At 33.7% G+C, this 23,862-nt stretch overlaps 2 protein-coding genes across 3 annotated transcripts; one reads left to right on the forward strand and one right to left on the reverse strand.

Annotated features, from left to right (window-relative positions):
• The first annotated feature begins 13,027 nt into the window (after positions 1–13,027).
• Positions 13,028–18,089, forward strand: LOC126771474 (DDB1- and CUL4-associated factor 7). The gene is made up of 7 exons (XM_050491371.1): positions 13,028–13,418; positions 13,810–13,912; positions 14,471–14,606; positions 14,878–15,128; positions 15,429–15,554; positions 15,801–15,982; positions 16,795–18,089. Exons 1-7 carry the CDS (start codon positions 13,354–13,356, stop codon positions 16,991–16,993), a joined length of 1,062 nt encoding a protein of 353 aa, XP_050347328.1. The 5' UTR covers positions 13,028–13,353; the 3' UTR covers positions 16,994–18,089.
• Positions 18,090–20,199: 2,110 nt separating this feature from the next.
• Positions 20,200–23,247, reverse strand: LOC126771446 (ribosome biogenesis protein SPATA5). Of its 2 annotated transcripts, none has more exons than XM_050491331.1 (2): positions 22,292–22,343; positions 20,200–22,196 (listed from the first exon to the last, which is right to left on the reverse strand). In XM_050491331.1, the coding sequence occupies exons 1-2, from the start codon at positions 22,302–22,304 to the stop codon at positions 20,314–20,316; spliced, it is 1,896 nt and encodes a 631-aa protein (XP_050347288.1). In that variant the 5' UTR covers positions 22,305–22,343; the 3' UTR covers positions 20,200–20,313. The 2 variants fall into 2 exon arrangements, with proteins under 2 accessions (XP_050347288.1, XP_050347287.1); XM_050491330.1 differs by lacking the exon at positions 22,292–22,343 and adding an exon at positions 22,771–23,247 and having other exon boundaries at positions 20,201–22,196.
• Positions 23,248–23,862: the final 615 nt, after the last annotated feature.

Below are 23,862 nucleotides of genomic sequence, written 5' to 3' on the forward strand. Positions count from 1 at the left end.
TATATTATGCATTAAATGTTGCTGTTAACTTTAATTAATATTAACAACTAATATTTACTTTATTCCATAAAAAAATTCAAGTTAGGGCATGGTTAATTATTTAATTGCTAATTTGTTATTTTTCGTGTATAACATGTATAATAAATGAGAATGCTTAGAAAACTAGAATTTTTTTTTTGCAATAAACTTGTAAATATGGAATTTTCATAAGAAATTGTACTCTTTTATTTTAATAACGAAATAGTATTTAAATAAACATGAGCCGCAGTGGATAGAACACGTGACACATGTCCGATGGGCGCGGGCTTTTCTGATGTATTTATAAATTAAGTCATTTTAAGCGATGGAGAAAACCTTCGTGAAGAAGCCTACATTGGAGGGGTAAAATTGACTGAAGCAACGCTTAAAATCTTCCCTGTAAGAGAAGACCTTTGAGGAGACGTAGGTAACTGATTATACAGACTGTATGCTACATGTAAGTACAGTTTAGTCTAACATTTCATCGGATATTTTTTCAGGCTCAATATTTACTTTCATTCAAAAATGTTGACGGTCAGACCAGAACGACCTTTGTATAAAATATCATAGTAATATTGAGTAAAATGTGTAGTGTGGCCAGTAACCGGATACAGTGTATCAAACTCGGTGACTGTCGTGAACGAATAGATCTATTGTATTTACTTTCGCTGCGCGGGCGCACGGTATCATGTCAAGGTCGTTTTTATTCGAGAGCTTTCCGCGTACATTTTTAATCTGTATAGTGAAAGAGACCCGATTTTATTGCAGTTTTGTTGACTCCATACCATCGGCATCAGTTTATTATTACGAAAACCCTGTAATCTATACAATCCTATGCTTAATCTAAAACACCTTTTTCGATCTCTGTACTATGCATCGCTAATTATGATTAGGTCGCTACCTAGTCATAATTAGCTAGCGACGGTGACAGAAATCCACTATGATTTCTGTCAGAGTCGACAGTTTTACTAAAACTTTTTTTTAATGATATTGGTAGGCGGATGGCCAGATGGGCCACCTGAAGGTAAGTAGTCACCACCGGCCATGGGCTCCTTACATTACCAATGTCTGTATCTACTAGAAATACAGAACAATTTGTATTTCGCAAAACTTAATTAGTGATTAAAATTAGTGATTAATTACGAAGAAATGTCTCACAGTAAAATTTAAACACTTTAATGGCACATAAAGGTTACAAAATGGAGACATTTCACATAATTTTCAGATCGCTAATGTACTGCCTTAAAAATAAATCTAAACATAAATTACATTAAAGTCTAAAATTGTAACAAAGTTAAATATAAAAGATAATTAAATTTTATTTTATTACATGTGCAAATTATTGTATAATTTTTATAATTAGGAGATGGTAAAATCATACATTAGAGAAAGGGACGTTTTGACACTATTATATAACACATTTATGAAATTATCCCCAGGCAACATATATAATACATATCTTATATAGAATACTATTAATTCCTAATACAGACCTATATGTACAAGTATACAACGTCTATTTTTTTTTTTAATTATTAAAGTGAACAAAGCAAGGTCGTTTGAAGTCCGGCTGTCTATCCGTTGCCGAATGCGTGCGTCATACATTTTTCTATTACATCTCATGCATTTTACTTTTGGATATCGGTTATTCATAATAACACGATATTAATGTTGGAATTACCGAAATTTATTAGCTCTTAATCATACTTTAATTATAAATTATTGTTTTATGGTTACAAGTAAAAATTTTTATGCTACGCAACGTTTAACAAAATGGCGACAATAGATCCTAGACAGTATTATAAATTGACATTATACCTTACGCCTTACGGGAAACGCCCAATCACTTACACTACCGCGAAACATTAATACTTTGAATTGCTGTTTCGGTTTGAAGGGTATATGAGCCAGTGTAATAATAGACAAAGGTTACATATTAGATTCCATGATTCCAGAAATGTTTCTTTAATTTTTACAGTGATGAAGCCTATTGATGAAGCTGGCACATTTCATCCCCTCCTTCCAAAAATGAATTTACAGACTACTGTTCTTGTACTTATAGAACATTACTAAAAATATAACAGTAAAATAAAATATAACTATTCATGCTATGTTGCTCTGTTAAATACTTTATATACATAATTCTGGGCTGGAATTTAAAATTAAAATAGAAGTTTTAATATTATCAATTTGTTTTATAAATATATGTTACTTATTTTATAATTAAATGTTTCCCACGCCTGTCGAAGTGTCTATTTTCCTCGAGTCATAACGAGGGCGTGGTATCAGATTCGTGACGGTAGCTTTTTGTACAAATCCAATACACCTTATAATAGTTCAGTAGAAGTAAATCATTCAAAATAAATTTGTTATTTTATATTATTTTAATCACATTTTTAAAATATGGATTATATATATACATATATATATGTGTATATTTATTTAAGTAAGTTTATTAAGTACCAATAAAAAAGTAACATAATAACTTAATGCAGTGGAAAACAAAATCCCTATTCAATCACATGATTCCCATCATTCATTGCCCGGTGTCGCGAACTTGTTTTTTTTATAGAATAGGAAGGCGGACGAGCATATAGGCCACCTGATGGTAAGCGGTCACCAACGCCCTTAGACATTGGCATTCTGTACATAGCCAATGGGCCACCAACCTTGGGAACCAAGATTTTATGTCCCTTGTGCCAGTAATTACACTGGCTCACTCACCCTTCAAACCGGAACACAACAATATCAAGTATTGCTGTTTTGCGGTAGAATATCTGATGAGTGGGTGGTTCCTACCCAGACGAGCTTGCACAAAGCCCTACCACCAGTAATTGTATTTCAATGCACCAGTCATTGTAGCTTGTATTTCAATGGTCGCTAATTTGTGTCATTATTAATTATTATAGTGAAAATATATGAAATAGTAGTCAAGTAGAATAATATTATATTCGTTAATATAAATAATATATTAATTGAGAAGTCAATTTTAAGACTGCCTAATACTCAATTGCGTAAATAATAAATAATAAGGAAAAGTTACGAGATTATGTTAAAAAATTCAGAGCACGGGTCATTTAAAATGTACGCAACGATCAATCGGTTATGTCACTTAAATTTGGCGCTAAAAGTTACAAATGACAGATGTCAAAGTATCAAATTGAGGCAAATGCACTCATTATTCAGCCCGTAACACTATTGCGATAGTTACGGGTACCGAAACGAATACTTTACCACGAGCTGCATCACAATTGGAATAAATGTATCATTGTAAATGAATCCTTATGCGCATAATTATAAAAGCGTATTTTCAATTATCATGGCAATTACACATGCGTATGCATTGCTTTAATGTTTAGCCGTACCAGATATGTCAAGGACTCTTGCAAATAATACTTTCTTTGAATAAACATACTTTAAAAGATCATCTTAAGATGCTTTTTTTGGTATAAATTAATAATAAAAAAATAATTATAAAAAAAAAAAATTAAAGCTAGTAATATTTTGGTATGAATACAGGCACGTAGCCGAGATGGCCCTGTGGTAAGAACGCGTGAATCTTAACCGATGATCGTGGGTTCAAACCCGGGCAAGCACCACTGAATTTTCATGTGCTTAATTTGTGATTATAATTCATCTCGTGCTTTACGGTGAAGGAAAACATCGTGAGGAAACCTGCATGTGTCTAATTTCACTGAAATTCTGCCACATGTGAATTCTACCAACCCGCATTGGAGCAGTGTGGTGGAATAAGCTCCAAAAACCTTCTCCTCAAAAAGAGGAGAGGAAGCCTTTAGCCCAGCAGTGGGACATTCACAGGCGGTTACGGTTACGGTACAGGCACGTAGAACCATTCAGTCACTACGTTCTTGACAACACCGCATAATTTTTCACCATATTAAAAATATGTACAAATATTATATGAAAAAATCTCGTTTCTCGAGGGTGCGTGCATCCATCCGTCCAATGGCCAGATAATATTAGAAAAATCTCATTGTTATATGCCTTTGTACAGAATCGTAAGAGCTGTGGCCTCATAAAAGAAACTACGGTCCTCTAGTGGATTGGTGCTGATTGAAAATGATGATATAAATAAAAGGTTCGAATAAGTTTAATGCTCTCCCTTCTTTTATCTTAAATCCCTCAAAGGTTAAAAACCTCACAACATGCATAATAAATTAATGTTTCTGGACATTAAAACGAAATGTTGTCTTATTATGCATCAGAAAACAACAATAGCAACAATTGCATCTACACGAAGCTGCACTTTGCATTTGCATAAAATACATAGTTGGTGCGCCTACGCATTGAGTTATTCTTAATAATGTTATTTGAATTCAACCATCAAAATTACTATTATATATTTTTAACATAAATATAACTAAGCCCCTATTCCATATCATTATATAACGTGTTGTTTAAAGGTTTATTGTTTTTTATAACTATAATAATGTCCTTCAAACATAGAGAATGCCATTCGTATCAGTTAGGATGCGAAAAGTAGAACCGACATAACATGTACGGCTCTAACGTAAAATTATTTTTTACGAAACAATCCACTTGAACAAATAATTACATCTATTATATAAGTAGAAGTAAAAAATAGTATGTATATTTTTGTTTTTTAATTACCTAGTCGGTATACCTAGGAGTAGGAAAAGGATACTGAGTTTAGCCAGTTCTTCTCGGTCGAATACTTTCCGAACCGGTGCAAATTAATGTTTAATGTTAGCAGTGTAAAATTAGGATACTAAAGTGATTATAATATCCTTCTAGAATTATATAATATAAATTTTTAGCATCGATTTCAGACATGTATATCAATTGTCAGAAAAATACATGAAGTAGTAGGTAGTATTAAAATGTTGAAAATCGCGGTTTTGAAGTTGAATAAGAAGAACTAAGTTTGTAATGTTAAACGTAAACGCGTTTGTAAATTCACATAAATGATTAAAAGGTCTCTTTTACAATTATATGATTTTATTTTCAGTTCTCAAATTATATTTAAAAAACAATAAAATCATATTCTTATAAAACAACTATATTGTGTGAACTTTTGTATATTCTTAAGGTTTAAAGATTAATTAAATATCTATAACTAAATGAATAAACATAGATTATATCGCTTGTCTATGATAATGTGAAATAGACACGAAAGAGATTTACCATCGAAAACCGTGATAAATAGCTAAACGATTAAATGTAAACGTCACGTCAATTACAAACCATTAATAAAATGACGTAAAATCTTTTCAAATATGTAAAACACCAACAAAAATATAAAATTATCATCCAAAAGCTTAAATTCTAAAAATGTATAAATATGAGTCAAGTATTGAGCAAATCTATGAAAATCAAAATTAAGCCAGTGCCAAAACTAATAAATTTTCATAGTTTGTCTAAGACTTTGACGAAATTTATCACCAAAATAAAAAAAAATAATAAAGTTAAGGCGAGTAAAATACAGGACGGTGATTGGTCACAAGTCGATACTCAGATCTGTACCATCGTCACTTGGACCGGAGCGATCGTTATCACAGCTGTGATTCTGAGGTCGCTATATTTAATGTATATTAAACCAGAAGGAACTTAGTTGAGAAAAGGTTGGTACGGGACAGTTTTCTTATCTTCTATTCTTATATATATAGTAACAGCCTATGAATGTCCCACTGCTGAGCTAAGGCCCTTTTTGAGGAGAAGGTATGGAGCTTATTCCACCACGCTGCTCCAATGCGGGTTGGTGGAATACACATGTGGCAGAATTTCAGTGAAAGGAGGTTTCCTCACGATGTTTTCCTTCACCGTAAAGCACGAGATGAATTATAATCACAAATTAAGCACATGAAAATTCAGTGGTGTTTGAACCGACGATCATCGGTTAATATTCACGCGTTCTTACCATCTCGGCTGTTCTATGAATAATCATTAACATAAAAAGGGGGCATTAAAGGCCAAGTTTCATATTATAAAGCATAATCATTCTTTTGATTTTAAAAGCGTCTATACCATAAACTCTGAGAATTAATCTCTAGCTGATAATATTGCCAAACTAAACTCTACGTAAATAAATTTACTTATCAAAGGGAACCAAGTCAAATTGTAAGTAAAACATCTAGGCTCTTAGAATCACTTTTAAATCATCTTTCTACAAAATTTAATTAAATATAAAGGAACTACGCTATTAAACTAGCGAGGATTTATATATAGGGTTTCTTTCATACAATTCTCGAAAAACCACTTGCTTTCTTAACTTGGAAATAATCAAAAAAATATCTTTGTGAAAACTTTTTTCTCAGAATATAAAACAAGTCTTAATTACTTAATATAATCTAAACATTTCTTTATAGAGGTACAAAAAATGTAAATTCTTGAAACTAGTGAGAAATTATCACATAAATGCTCTATTTAAGGCCGAAGCGGAACAGATTATATCGCATAAAGAGAGCTATATACTTAAGAACTACTAAGAACCACGCACTTGAAGCATTCAATGCACAAATATATACCATCGTTATTTGGACGGGTATTTTGTTCGTAATTTTGCTGGTCTTGAGGGTTTTATACCACCATTATATAAAAGAAGACGGTACATGCAGTGAAACGCAGTTATACTATCGAAGATGAATAACTTACATAGCATTTGTGTGTGAATTAAGTTCGTTAATGTAATAAAGCTTTAAAATTACGTTTGTTTACATTTTTTTTCGAATATTCGCATTTAAATTATGACCACATTTTGAACAGAATACAGAGTAAACTATTTAATAACTTGAATAATATTTCTCGTAAACCATTAAATTCTACAAAAAATTATATTCTTATAGAAAATATATCAATAAAAAAAATGTTTTTGTGACCGTATGGGTACCGTGCAGAAGATATTGCAGCCAGATATAATGATAATAAATATACAACTATTTGATACAATCTCAATTTTCCTACTCATAATCCGACGGGACGTCGAACGAACGAAGCCAGATTAGACGCAGCTAATGCTTTTTGTTCTTTTCAACCGAAAAATGGCAATCCATAATAGAGATCGTCGGAGTATGGTAAAACCGGCCGAATTTCAAGGCTTGGCCAGAGGAATCCAGAATCCCACGAAGACAACTAATACCCATTCAAGGAAGGCACACATTCCGAGGCAATAAAGTAGTCATTTTGACTACGACATCAAATATTTTTATTCCGAAACGTAGACTGTCTGTGATGCTGCCTAGTACACGCACATTAATATACATTAATATGAATTAAAGATAAGATACGCAAAACACGGACACAGTACACGTCTGTGTAGATACAAACACAAAAAAAAACAACCTACCTACGGTATTGTTACTAAGATATTACTTATAAACTAGCGACCTAAATTAATATCTACAATTCGAAATTTAAAATATATTTTAGATATGGACCAATATATGTACCAGAGATAGATCTTCAATCTGCGTCCAAAAACACACCGTCAAAAAAGGGGTTTAAAAACAACGCTGCACGATCGTGTCGTCATCCAAAGCAAAAGTTGAATTGTTTTCATACTAAAATTATCTAATCTACGATCCTACATTCAAATATAATAATCATTTATTCATAAAAAAACAAGTCATTTCTTCGTTTGATTATTGGCAAAATTCACTAAATGACACCATTTTCAATCTAAGCTCTAATATTAAGATAAGATTGATTAATTTTAAATTTTTTCACAAACACACACTTCGTTATCATTTCCCCTTGAACTTTGTCTTAATATTTCCGTAACACTTAATTTTATAAGACGAGTTTTACACGTTTTGCAACCTAGGATTACTCATGCATGTAATTATTTTCGAACGGAAGTATAAAACCCATCTATTCGTATATTATATTAAATTATTATCGGCTTCACACTGTGACGCTTTAGTAATAATTGTCATGTAAAGATTGTATGTGTATTGGTGTAAATATCTGACAATTATCGCAACATTGTCCTAATGATCCAAGCGTATGTCAGAGGTTCGATTCTTTTCATGTCGATTCTTGCCGGTTTTTTTAAGTAGAATTTACATTCAAAAAGGCGGCCGCGTTAAATTCAATGTAATCCTTTAACATAAGATACAAAAGAGCTTATAAAGCTGACATAAATTTTTGACCAATATAACGGAACGAGCATAGTCATGGAAATTTGGTTCCTGTGACGTGACGATGTTGTGTCCACGATGTGATGATACTCCGGAATCAAATCAAGCTTTTCTTGATAAATACTGTAAAAACGAAATATTAAATAATATTATTATCATCATTGACATCATCATTATAATCAGCCTCATTCATTGATAACTAAAATTAAAAACGTTCACATAATCTATGAAAAAAAAACGAATGTTTCACTTGAATATTAGCTTTATATTTTACCTCAATATGTATACTAAGTTTAACACTAATTTAATTTTTATAGATTTCCGCGTTACACATGCATATTGTAGATTTATAATAATTGTTTAATCGGCATATCTATTAAGCGTACAAACGAACGATAAACATAACAAAAACTATTATATATGCATTGTATTCTAATAGGCATAAACTCAAAACTTACCGATTGAAATAACGAAGCCAAGCGAAACCATAAGTGATAACTAGTATGTTGTTTAAAAGGATGTTATTAAAAGAAGCCAAATCATTATATTTATCGTAATTGCCAACATTAACCTATTGAAAATGACCTGATATATAATTCAAATAATTTATTAGTCATCCTTGGATCCGTTTTAATTAACATATGGTATTTTAAAAAAAAAGCACTATATCTAAGAGCATTTTTTTAAATTATAATATTATTATCCATTATCGGTCGATTTATAAAATACAATTAAGGTTATGAGATTCCGCAAAGAACAATTTTACGTGGCGAAGAAGCTGCCTTTATACGAAACCTATCGTTTTTACTTTCACGAAAACTAATCCAGTAATTTTCCACTATGCTAATTAATGCTTGAAAAAGCAAAATACGCATTGCAATTTAACGGAACGAAGATATTTACATTTTGTATTTTTGCCTTCACTAATGTCAAGAACAACATCAAGCAAAATATTATTTGTATGTATAAAAATATGAGTTTATATCATTCGAAATATAAGGAGAGCAATGAGAAAGCATCCTAAGTATATCACTCAATGAAGTAGGAACTTACTTCATTAAGTGATGTACTTTTTTTATATATACATAGAATAGGAAGGCGGACGAGCATATGGGCCACCTGATGGTAAGTGGTCACTACCGCCCATAGACATTGGCATTGTAAGAAATGTTAACCATCGCTTACATCACCAATGCGCCACCACCCTTGGGAACTAAGATGTTATGTCCCTTGTGCCTGTAATTACACTGGCTCACTCACCCTTCAAACCGGAACACAACAATACCAAGTACTGCTGTTTTGCGGTAGAATATCTGATGAGTGTCTGGTACCTACCTAGACGAGCTTGCACAAAGCTCGACCAGCAGTAAATAATATATAAATCGGTTGTATTCGCATTGCTGTCGTTTTATGTAAGCAATATCTAAAATAAGATTATATCTTTTTTATAGGAAAAAATAGTTTAAAAGTAAAAGAAAAAATAAAATAACATATAAGTTTTTATTCTTACTAAAACAAATCTTACATCGTATACTATATACACAAGTATATACAAGTATATACAAGTATAAACGTATACAAATTATAGTATAAAGAACTCTCAGTCTGATTTATTTATTTTTTGTGTTACTATCAATTAATCGCATAACCTTTGTTTAAATGAACCCTTTAATCAAATATTGAGACCTTTATTTACTCTTACCATATGTTATAAGACCAATCAAAAAGTACGAATCACATCAAATATAACCTTTTACCACAAAGCGGTCAAGCCTTGTCAAAACATGACGAACAGTACCAGACAAAGTATAGAACACCATGCCTTGACCCGATGTAATAAGCAGGCACGCCCACTTAATTGTGTAGGATATAATGTTTACTGGCGAAATGTCAGTTCCTAAGAACGAGCCCACAATGGACGAATCATGAACGAGATATGAGATATGGTTTTGTCTGAAAAGACTCGTTATTCGTCGCAAATGTAGGTAATGGTTTATTTCCTAAGCGAAGATTCAATCTTCCATACTGTGAAACTATAAGCGACTCGTGTTATTTTTTTGAATGTTACCTATTTCATAATATATTTCTGGAAGGCAAACAAACAGCTACATTGGCCATATAAAAATTTACACCACTAATATGCCGCCGACCACAAAATTGTAGATGTCACTACGTCTTTTAGTCTATCATTACACTCACCCTTTCAACCGGATCACTGTAAATAGGATTCTGTGTACAGCATTTAAAAAAGATAAACTAATAAATCGAATACATGGGTATTCAATTTCTCAATATCCACGCGAGTAACATTGCGGGAACCACTTGTTTTATAAATAAACTTGAACAAGTATTATGTAGTAACAAAATCCAAACATTAGGGTAAATACAAACACTTGGGTAAATACAATAAAACTATCAATCAAATTATCTGAACAAAGTCAAGTGGGAACATTTAATTTATATTTTTTTTTCTATTATTATTTTTGTGATAGAATTAATTTTGAAAATATTTATGATTTCTGATCAATATTTTTTTATCTACCACGAAATCTGGAAAGGATATTAAAATATTTAAAAAAATCTCATGATACTATCTTACTAAAATTCATGCGAAAATGTTTAGTTGTTCATTGCTCAATTATGTTCAAACGATAATGTCAAGATTTGCTCGAGTACGCTCGAGTAATGCTTTTTCTTTATTTTGCATTAACAAAATATAATTTTATTGCAATTTACGCCGACCGGGAAGACAGAATAACAGAATATGCTAAATATTATTTTTCGTTTTACATTAAGTTTCCATGCAGCAATAAAATTAAATCGTTCACTTGAACAGAACCCTCTAGCCGTTCTAACGTTTCATTAGGTAACGCTTCGGCCAATTCATAACAATTATTCAGTGAAGCAAAGGTCGCGGTTCAAGGCAGAATGTTATCTGATAATCTGAGGTCACTTCCCTGAAGTTCTTGCAAAAAATGGATGTTTTTTTTTTTAATTTAGAAAACAACTCTATTAAAAAATTTAAGTAAAAAAGGTATAGTCGTGCCGTACCAGTATACGTGTACCGTAATTCGTGTACACGTATTCTTAGTAGTAGGGCTTTGTCCAAGCCCGTCTGAGTACCGTTTGAAAATTTATTATCTTATATATTATATTAAATAATACAATACCAATGGGCATTTTAAGTATATTACACAACTAGGTAATATCCACGACCTCGTTTGCACTTTTGATTTTATTATTTAAAAGACGCACAAACATGATTACGATACCCTCGAATTCGTACTGTATGTTGAAAAAAAATTGTTGAGCTTATAAGCCCATTATGGTCCCAATCGCTGAGTATAATTTATAACAAGCTTATAGTTAACAACTTACCGATGATCGATATGATAATGTACCTATGTATATAAACGGCGTTTGACGCTGTGTTTACAACAGTTGTAGTAGTGGGTAACTTACTGAAATAAGACTTCCCATCCATTTTGAAGAGGTAAGGATTGCCTTATATAATAAATCATGATTATTAGAAATCAGATAGGGATACGCGGTGCAGGCTGGTCTCCCTTAAGAATGACTCCTGTAATGCAATGCACAACCTGACAAACGCAGGTTTTCTTCCGACGTGACGTGAGTAAAAAAATATTTTAAATACTATTTGTTTTTATCGAAATAAAAATTGGAACATTACTATAATAATTTCTAATTCTTATAATATACAATGTTTACTAATTGTTAGTATATATAATCAATGTATTGTAATTTTTAGCTGCAAGGTATGTATGTTACACTAGTAAGCCAAACAATATAAAAGAAATAGAAATGAAACAGCTCCTTTGTAGTGTTACATATTTCTGTTATCTAAATATAGTTGGTAACCTTGCACAATATATTATATCACTAGGCCCTAAATACCAGTTGATGTAAGAAAGAAAGCCATGTCCTTAAATGGAGTTCAAAGCGTGACCTGCATTGATATTATCAAATTGCCGCCTAAAATTACGTAGGTCTACATAGCCGTAGGTATGAATCATATTTCTAAACCAATGATATTTATAGGGTCAAATAAATGTCAGTAAACTAAATATATATCGATGCAAAAATTTGAAAATATCTTGATTAAATTGAATAAGCAATAATGAGTTAACATGCTTAATATTTTTTTGGTTATACCTAACTATTATATATAAATACATCGTAAGAAACCCTGCATGAGTCTGATTAAGTTTTGCTACTTACATATATGGTACTGCCTGGTTGGTCTAAAAGCTATCTTATAAAGCTGAAGATACCAAGGTTATTTGTTCAAATCCAGGGACGGGACAATAAAAAGGTATCGGTTTTTCGCGTTAAGAAATAATCAGTAGGTAGTTATCTGTCAATTGGTAGTGATTATACTTCCGTGTCTCTGAAGCCGTTGATTTTGTGAACTCTTTCCGGTCGTGTCGACTTGCAATCGCCTCAGATTATAAGAGTGATAGAATACAAAGTGTAATATACGTTCAGAATGGCCGCCTTAGCTTGAATCGGTCTATAAGATATGACCATGATGGTCATATCTTATATAAGCCTTTTAAACAAGTTTTAATTGTACCGAACAAATACTAATTATTTCGCCAAAATCCCATATAATGGAGAACAATGTAATACATAAAGAATATTATATTACAATGGCAATATTTTTTTCAGAAATAATAAATAAAGAAGTAATATAAGTAAAGAGGACTTTGTGATGCGCCCCACTACATTTTTCTAATTACTGAATATTTGCTGATATTTTAAAATAAATGCTATACAAATATTCTTGAACGCATAATATTATAATGTTGGTAGCAATTTTAGTTCTTAAATGTTAAATGTCACTCTACTCACCTGTCAATTGACTAAAAATAATGCTGAAATTACATGTGTTAGAATTATAAATAACGCATTATTTATAAATAAAATAACTATTTAAATAAAATAATAACGAGTCTGTCTATAATAGTCATTAGATGCAGGCAAATTAAGATAACTTAACTCAAACAGTTTACTACATTAATACTGTTACTCAATCAAAACATTTTAACACTTACCGCTTCATTTATTTACATTGTAAACGATTGCTTAAAAAATAACTTTAAAAAAATAAATATTATTTATTATTAAAGTACAGTTTTCATTTTGACCGCGTAGTTTATAATAATTTGTGAGAATTTCTTCCTTTATTCCAAAAAACATGTCGATGCCACATAGCAGTTCTAGTACTACGAGTTCGAGCACTAAACGTAAAGAAATATACAAGTAAGTTCGATTAGTGATTTTTCATCCTACGTAGTACATCCTTAGTTTTATTTGTAGATATATCTCGTATGTAAAACACCTCATGTATAAAAATATGGTTTCCTATTTAATATCTGATACAAATGTCAATAAAAAAGTCCTTGAATGTAATTTCCCAACATTGGAATAATTTCACCACAACAGTAATTACAATAAAATTTTGTCTCGAAAAGCAAGTTATATATATATAAATAAATTATATAAAAAATATTGCTAAACTGATTTTCTTAGTTTCATGATATGTGATTAAATTTTAAACTAAAATTAATTAAATTTAATCTTCCACATGTTAAGTTCTGCAAGATAAATGTGTTGTAAATTTATATACGTTAGATAATAATTAATCTTTTAGATACCAAGCACCATGGCCGCTGTATTCCATGAATTGGTCGGTGCGACCAGATAAAAGGTTTCGACTGGCACTGGGCAGTTTTGTTGAAGAATACAACAATAAGGTAAATGGGTACTAGCTTACATAAAATATCTATTCCTTGTACTTTCTAAATATATAATAATAGTTTAATCACCTTGTACCATAATTAGTATACATAGGAATTCTGACTATGAGTTTCTAAGGATATGCTCTGAGTGCCCTGAAAACCCCATTGTTAAGTACTGGCATGTTATACATCGCGAACACAATAATAATTATGTAGTCTAATATTGTTTTAAGGATAAAGAGTTACAAGAATATAGTAAGAAATTTGTAATTTTTTGCTGTATCTCAATTGTATTGACCTTTGTTGTCTAAAAATAAATTATTATTATTATTATTATACATAGTACATTAATTATGTATTTATAATAGATTATTATATATTAAACCATTGTTTATTCTTATAAGATTCTTATAGTTATAAAATCTAATAACAAGTATATGACACATTACCTGAGGGATAAAAATACAATTATAAAAGTAATATTTTCTTAAATCATAGTTTAGTTCTATATATTACTATATAATTAATTTAATATTTCATCTGAAAATTTATATACATTATTTATTTAAACAGGTACAAATAATATCTCTAGATGAAGAAACAAGTGAGTTTAGTGCTAAAAGTACATTCGACCATCCATATCCCACTACAAAAATAATGTGGATACCTGACAGTAAAGGTGTCTACCCAGATCTACTGGCTACTAGCGGTAACTATTTAACATTTTGATTTATCCTGGTAGTTTTTTAAATATATAATATGTGATATTATTTATTAATATAAGAATCTATTAAGGTTTATCGATGGTTTTTGTGAGTCCGTTCAATTACAGATATTAGAAGTGATTAATCACTTTGTAAATAAGATACAGTAAAGTTGGAATTATATACTTATATGTTGTCAATCAAAGTCGAGTGTAGTGATCCAAATGAGAAAAGTTGAGCTGGTTGTCGCTTAAATCTGCATAAAACTTTTTCCAGGTGACTATCTCCGCATATGGAGAGCTGGTGAGCCTTACACCCTATTCGAATGTGTATTGAACAACAACAAAAATTCAGACTTTTGCGCCCCACTCACATCCTTTGATTGGAATGAAGTCGATCCGAACTTGATTGGTACAAGCAGTATTGACACAACTTGTACTATATGGGGTCTAGAGACCGGACAGGTTCTAGGAAGGGTGAATGAAGTTTCTGGACATGTGAAGACACAGTTGATTGCTCATGATAAGGTAATATTTAACCAATGACAATTTCTAAATATATACAATCAATTGGTAGAGTCCTATAAATGCAGTAATATGCAAAGATTGTATACCACCTAAGAATTGGTGATTTGATAGCTGTCGCTTGGTTTATCTTACCTGCCTCTTGAAAGATACTCAGGTTTGTGACAAGGAATAAAGCTATGATATTTCTGTCTCCTAAATTCCCTGTGATTTTTGACTACTAAATTTCCTGCTGATCACTGTCTAGGGTTTTGCGTAATGAATCAACTACCCACTGACCCTCATGGTGTGTGGTATCCACAGGAGGTGTACGACATCGCGTTCAGCCGCGCAGGAGGCGGACGAGACATGTTCGCGTCGGTGGGCGCAGACGGCTCCGTGCGCATGTTCGACCTGCGACACCTGGAGCACTCCACCATCATATACGAGGTATGACTTGATTTGTGTTTCGGTTCAAAAAAACGATCCTAACCATTGATGCTTGTACACCATCTAACAAAAGCTTTTGAGTGTATATAGTTTGTTAGTGTATATTTGAAATAAATTACCTTCATTAAATTGTATTGCTAACGCTGCCTATAGTGTTATTGAACTAATACTTTATATCTTGAGACAATGTAATTTTTGTGACATATTTTAGCCACATACATAATGAGCACCACGTTTCCCTGACAGGACCCCGCGCACACGCCACTGCTGCGATTGGCGTGGAACAAGCAGGACCCCAACTACCTGGCCACCATCGCCATGGACGCGTGCGAGGTCATCATCCTGGACGTGCGCGTGCCGTGCACGCCCGTCGCGCGCCTCAACAACCACCGCGCCTGCGTCAACGGCATCGCCTGGGCGCCGCACAGGTGACACACACACACACACACCGTCGCACACGTCTACACACGCCCGTCGCGCGCCTCAACAACCACCGCGCCTGCGTCAACGGCATCGCCTGGGCGCCGCACAGGTGACACACACACACACACACCGTCGCACACGTCTACACACGCCCGTCGCGCGCCTCAACAACCACCGCGCCTGCGTCAACGGCATCGCCTGGGCGCCGCACAGGTGACACACACACACACACACCGTCGCACACGTCTACACACGCCCGTCGCGCGCCTCAACAACCACCGCGCCTGCGTCAACGGCATCGCCTGGGCGCCGCACAGGTGACACACACACACACACACCGTCGCACACGTCTACACACGCCCGTCGCGCGCCTCAACAACCACCGCGCCTGCGTCAACGGCATCGCCTGGGCGCCGCACAGGTGACACACACACACACACACCGTCGCACACGTCTACACACGCCCGTCGCGCGCCTCAACAACCACCGCGCCTGCGTCAACGGCATCGCCTGGGCGCCGCACAGGTGACACACACACACACACACCGTCGCACACGTCTACACACGCCCGTCGCGCGCCTCAACAACCACCGCGCCTGCGTCAACGGCATCGCCTGGGCGCCGCACAGGTGACACACACACACACACACCGTCGCACACGTCTACACACGCCCGTCGCGCGCCTCAACAACCACCGCGCCTGCGTCAACGGCATCGCCTGGGCGCCGCACAGGTGACACACACACACATACACCTAGCCACTAAAATAATAAGGCAGTCTTTAATAAAGTATCTAATCTCCGGCATTGCCCACCAGTTCATGCCACATCTGCACGGCGGGCGACGACCACCAGGCACTCATCTGGGACATCCAGCAGATGCCGCGCGCCATCGAGGATCCCATCCTGGCGTACACAGCGGCTGAAGGGGAGGTTAACCAGATCCAATGGGGGGCCACGCAGCCCGACTGGATCGCCATCTGCTACAACCGGCACACCGAGATACTGCGCGTCTAACTGCGTACCGCTAACACTTTACTCGAACCTATGTTTACCCCCCACTATTCTATATTTCGGTTCGTCGTTAGTTAAATCTGGTCTTATTGAAATTTAAATTGAATGCGACATTAAGTTTTTTTTAAACATCAACAGCCCAATAATTTTGTTTCTTCTAATCGATGTTAGTTTGCCCCTTCTTTTTCTCTTGGGTAACTGGTTTTATTATAGTATAGTTTTCAAAAAGAGCACAACAGCAAAAAAACTATAACGTTAACAAAATATAAAGGCCACATTAATTTAGGTAAGTTATTTAAACATCGTTAAAAATCAACAGAATCTCGAACATGAGTTCCTTCATTTGTAATACCAAGAACATTTGCCTCATCGCCTGGAAATGAAATGATTTTTAATTTTAAATAGTGAATTAATATAGGTCTTTGTGTTTTTAATTTTAAATAAAATATACAAATAACTATCAGAATACCTGATATCAAATATTTTGATATAAATGCAGCGTTACATAAAAATAATAGTTATTCCGATTTAAATTATGTTATTTACCGTGGATCGATCAACATTTATAGATAGTGAGCCAGTGTAATTACAGGCACAAGGGACATAACATCTTAGTTCCCAAGCTTGGTGGGGCATTGGTGATGTAAGCGATGGTTAACATTTCCTACAATGCCAATGTCTATGGGCGTTGGTGACCACTTACCATCATGTGGCGCATATGCTTGTCCGCCTTCCTATTCTATAAAAACAAAAGTTCCAGAAATTACTTTAATTGAACGCGTCCGTTCCGTGACGGGAACTGCACCCTTCTCGGAACATGTATGTCTCTCGATGAACGTCACGTCAGTGTAAACGGAATAATAATCTTAAACACACTTACATTTGATTGATTTTCAAGTCTATATAGGTAGATGACACATGTATTAATAAATGTATTCTTAATACTTAGAATGTTTAATTAAATTTCTGCATAAAAATAATATTATAACTTGGTAGTAAGGAACAAGGTTAAAAAAATGTAACTGATCGGCCTGATTATTTTTATTATTATTGATTTTTCCTGTTAGTAATTAATTGGTTCATATATATATATATATATATATATATATATATATATATATATATATATATATATATTTAATTTACAGAAAATTCTCAATTAACTAAAAGTTAATTAGTAGGTGGGTAAAAATTGGGTATGATGCAAAATATATTTTAAGACTGAAAATTATATAATGATTGACTTGTTGAAATAAATCTTGCATTTTGTAATCTTAATCGTATAAAACGTTTTACAAACCATTATTTAGGTACGTATATGTATGTATTGGTTGTCAACTTCGCTTCACGCAATATAATCCATAATTAATTAACCAAAACATTAAACAGAGCCACAACCTTGTCTGGGCCGGTGGCCAAAAGTAGAACTAACGGTGTATTTTGAAAACCTCGATGGAATTTTAGAACTCGAAAAATTAGGCCTTCGTTTCCATTTTAAATATATATATAAAATGTCAAAGAAAATACAAATCAATTAAAAATGCATGTTAATTGTAATATTTTTGCAATTAATATGCATTTTGCATGAAATAGCAACACTGAACGACTGTATACCCTATTCCAATCGGAGTAGGAATAAAACCTTCGATTTTGTATTTGTTCTGCACTGTATTACGCACTATAAACAGTTCTTGATTAATTTACCTTTATTTATTACTTAACTAGTTATAACCACATTAATTTAACTTTCGATGTTCCGATTACAACTTCTTCGAATCCATAGTGAATATCATAGATTATTCAAGATTAAAAAGCCGAGATGGCCTAGTGGTTAGAACGCGTGAATCTTAACCGATGATCGTGGGTTCAAACCCGGGTAAGCACCACTGAATTTTCATGTGCTTAATTTGTGATTAAAATTCATCTTGTGCTTGACGGTGAAGGAAAACATCGTGAGGAAACCTGCATGTGTCTAATTTCATTGAAATTATGTCACATGTGTATTCTACCAACCCGCATTGGAGCAGCGTGGTGGAATAAGCTCTAAAACCTTCTCCTCAAAAAGGGAGAGGAGGCCTTAGCCCAGCAGTGGGACATTAACAGGCTGTTACTGTTACTGTATTCAAGATCTCGACCAATGGTATCGCGTCAATTGATATCGGTGACCAATTATATCTGTGTCAAAGTTGTTTATTTGGGTTTATTCCTCTTGTGGTTGGAATAGACTATGCTTTCACCGAGCCAGTGCCTAGTGCGACTTTTTTATAATTACTCAATAGCATTTACGTGAACTTTGATTTATATGGAATTCCACTAGACTGCGCTGTTTTCACTCCAAACAAATCGCAGTTAACGCTATCGTATATAAAAAAAACCTCGTACTAAGCACACTAATACGATTGCTGGCTTTTAAATATTTGAACATAATATCTCATTATGATATTTTTTCCAAATGTTATCGAGAGGTAAAGTTTCCAAATATATTGTTTTGTAGGATTGTTGTACAATTACGTGTCTTTATCACAAGCAACGTGTAACCGATTAATGCAATATTTATGAGTGAAATATAATTAATAGTAATATCGTAGCGTAATAAATACTATCAGTCGGTCAACTCCTTTGTCACGATGTAATATGTCCAGCGCTCACTAGGTATTTATAATGTACAAGTACAAGGGTTTTCACAAAATATTGATTTATATTCATCATTCCGACAACTTCCTAAACCGAGGGGCATTCTCAAAGGGGAGTCCCCTTTTCTCGACTGAGCCTCAGTACTCGGTCCCTCAGCCGGCGATGTCAAGGACAAACAGCAAGACAATACACCATAAAGAAAAAAAAGCTCTGTCAAGTGGCCAATTCAACCGACTTTTATTAATTATTACGCTTTGTTAATATTTAGTAGTAGAGAGTAATGCCGTTATAGTTACCACAACTATAAAATTTTCATATAAAATATTTTAAAAATTCACCAAAATAACTGAAAAATATATATATCTTTAAAAATTAAACGTTATTTTGTTTAATGTGGTACAATTTCGTTTCGATTGTTTTAAAATATATTAAATTTTTTTGGCAAAACAATTGGTGATGCTGGGATAGTCTTTGCTAATTGGTGCTGTGATCTCAAAATTTGCTGAACTAATTTGAAGAAATTAGAAGAGAAAATATTTAAAGCGTTAGAATAAGGACTAGATTAATTTTATTAATTTATATACAAAATTAGTATATAAGGTTTTCTTACATGATTAAATAGTTACAGTACATATGTTTGTTTATAATTCGAAACTTATCAACTTTGATAAAATTTAAAAATAAAGTTTTTAAAATCTTTGCCCTGAAGAAAATTGTTCGTAAATATTTAATAGCGATGGAGAAGTTCTTGGCTTAAAGTTCTTTAAGACATGTTCAAAATGTTCCATGGCCACTTCTGAGCACTCCAGATCTTTTTCCAAGGCGAAAAGAGCTGCTTCATGACATACCGATTCCAGTTCAGCCCCTGAAAATCCTGCTGTCCTTGTTGCTAAGTTATGAGGATTCACATCATCGCTTATACTCATTTTTAATAGTTTTAATTCGATTATTTGAAGTCTAGTTTCAAAATCCGGTAATCGAACATATATCAATCTATCCAGTCGTCCAGGACGAAGTAACGCTTGATCCATTCTGTCGGGACGATTGGTAGCTGCTAAAATGGTAACCGAGTTTAAAGGTACCACGCCATCCAATTCCGTAAGAAGTTGTGCCAAAACCCTTTCGTGTACACCTTCTTTATCGCCCCTTTCCCCACCGATGGCATCCATTTCGTCAAAGAATATAACCGAAGGCGCGACTTGGCGTGCTTTCGTGAACAGATCCCTTACTGCACGTTCAGATTCCCCTAGCCATTTTGAAAACAATTCGGGTCCTTTGATAGACAAGAAGTTCAGTCCGCTTTCTGTCGCCAATGCTTTCGCTATCATAGTCTTGGAACAACCGGGAGGGCCATATAATAAAACGCCTGATGGTGGCCGAACACCTAGCCGTAGAAAACTGTCTGCATGTTTCAATGGCCATTCCACTGCTTGGCGCAATTTCAACTTCAAATCGTCTTGTCCTCCGATATCCGTCCACCGTACATTTGGGACTTCTATTAGCAATTCTCTCATTGCACTTGGTCTTACAATAGTTAAAGCGCTTACTAAGTCCTCTTTCTCTAGAATATTTGCATTTCTTTTAATACATTTCATCGAAGCCTGTGTACATAAATTAACTAAATCAGCAGCTACATAACCATGAGCCAAATTAGATATTTCAACTATGTCACATGAGGGGATCCTATTAGGGAGATTCTTGAGCAATGCATATAATATTTCCTTTCGCCTAATTTTATCGGGAATTGGTACTTCTATTTCTTTATCTAACCTACCAAACCTCCGTAACATTGGATCTATCGATTCAGGTTTTCTAGTCGTTGCTAATATAAATACTTTACTGGTCTCTTGATGTAAGTTATCTAGTAAGGAAACAAAGGCTGATGTTACGCGTCTCTCTTGTTCCGTACTACCTGAAGAGCGTCTCGGACAAATTGTTTCTATTTCATCAACCAAAATAATGCTTGGTTCATTGCTTACAGCTTTTGCAAACAAATCTTTCATTGTTGCTTCCGTTTCACCAAAGTATTTACTAAATATTGTGGGCCCATTTATTTCAATATGGTGGCAATTAAGATTGTCTATTAAATATTTACATATAGCCGTCTTGCCGATTCCAGAGTGACCATAGAGTAAAAGACCTCTGGTTGCTTGGAAACTGGCTGTAAATTTAGTGGGATTAAAGGAAATACCAATCAAGGTTTTTATTTCATCAATAATATCGTCCACACCCCCCAATATGGGTAGTTTCTTTTCTACTTTTTGAACATTATTCTGCTCTATGTTCCAAGCAGTATTATCATTCAAAAGATACCAAGTGGTATTTGCATCTTTGTTTACTGATTTTATATTTACAAATTCAATTTGTAACTTTTTACCAAAATAATAATACACTAATATTGTGCCTAGACTTACATAATGATTGTTAAATCTTTCTTTTAATATGTCGCTTATATCTGTATCTATCTTATGGTTTTTTATTCTTATAGAAACGCATGAGGCTAGCGGGATTGTTTGTTTTAGAACTGATACTGCTACTTTTTTGCTATCACTACACCATGCTCCAGTGAGATCTGAAAAGTCAATAACAATATTTTATTGAATGTACAATGTAAATTAGTATCGGTGACTAACATTTGGCTATTGACTAAGTATCAACTACTAATACCTTTTTGCCTCATCTTTATTAATCTCGTGCCTGATCAGATGACAGAAATCTGTACAGTTCAGTCAATGTTCTTTTTAATATATTTTATTATATACTGCTTTGTTACTACTACATTGTAATTACGTTATGTCCATTTCTTGAATAGTTTTATATTCAATTTCAAGCACCACAAGTTTCCTCATGTTCAATTTAAGTTTATAATTCATATTGAGCCCAATGGTAATGGGAAAACATTGTGAGGATCATCTTGCATTTTCCAGCGATTCTGCCATAGGTTTACCACCACCTATTAAAACAGCTTAATTGAATAAAAAAAATTACCGATTGGTTGGCATACTAAGCTGTAGGATATTTGTAGACCACTACCTATTGAAATTACCTACAATCCATAACAGAACCTGCATTAACAATGAATTAATAATAATAATAATTAATATTATGGAATAATCATTTAGCAAATTCCCAGTAAGAAAAATTACCTGCAGCAGGTAATATAACAGCAGCGGGCGCGGAAGCTTTCGACGGCCACATTCTCTTGACGAGAGTGGGGGCACCATCTCTTTTTAACTCTAAAGGTTTGCCAATAACTGCACCTATGAGTGTCCCTGCTGAAGGATGTATAAAAACAATATCTTTAGGAACATTCTCTGGAGGAGTGCTAGCTCTTTCCAGCCAAGTAAATAATGTTTCATCTTCGACAAATGGACATTTAACTTGATCTTTGCCGCAATTTAACTCAATGTGAATATTTTTATCATTAGTCAGAATATTGCAACGACACCTTTCGCATTCAACCCATAAAGTTTTTTTCGCTTGTTTAGGTGGCATTTTCTTTTAAAATAGAAATATAATTCATGAAACGAATTTATTTATTTAAGTTTTAGGTTTTTTATTTCTTTCAACTTTGTCCAAATTTTAGGTTATTTCAATTGACATACTCGGTTTTAAGTTTTCTGTAATCTGTTGTCATATGTATATGACAAGAGTGACTGGCCTGGCTGCGGTGTTGTCAACTTTTTTGGTCCATATCCGCGATAAGCTGCCTCAAATTTCATATTTCAAACCACCAAAAGCCTGAATAGGTCATGTTTAATAATATGTCGTATTATGTCGACATAAACTACGGGTGTCCTTTCAGTTTATTGGCGGAAAAATAAAAAGTAAAGTAATTTTTTTTTTTATTATTGTCAATAATATTATACATATAAAACAAGTATATATATATCATCAAAGACACTATGTTTGTTCTATTAAAAAAAAACTTTAGTATACGTCAAAATGAGATATATTTTTTGAATTATTACTATACATAATATTAGTAATAATGCGTTAGAAATATAATCAACATAATATTTAAACAAGTCCTACAAAGGTGCATAGTCCTCTTCACTCGTATTTACATTTGGAATTGTTTTGGTGGCCGGACTCTGAGAGCTCCATCTGCAATTTCTTATAGAACCTAAAGAGTCTTCAATGATATATGTTTTTTAAATTATCAAACCAGAATTTTGCTACAATCAGCTACAACTATATATAGAATTAGAAACCAATATAATTGGTGTTCAAAATAC

Source organism: Nymphalis io, chromosome 10 (assembly GCF_905147045.1).
Source record: "Nymphalis io chromosome 10, ilAglIoxx1.1, whole genome shotgun sequence".
Classification (NCBI taxonomy): Eukaryota; Metazoa; Arthropoda; class Insecta; order Lepidoptera; family Nymphalidae; genus Nymphalis; species Nymphalis io.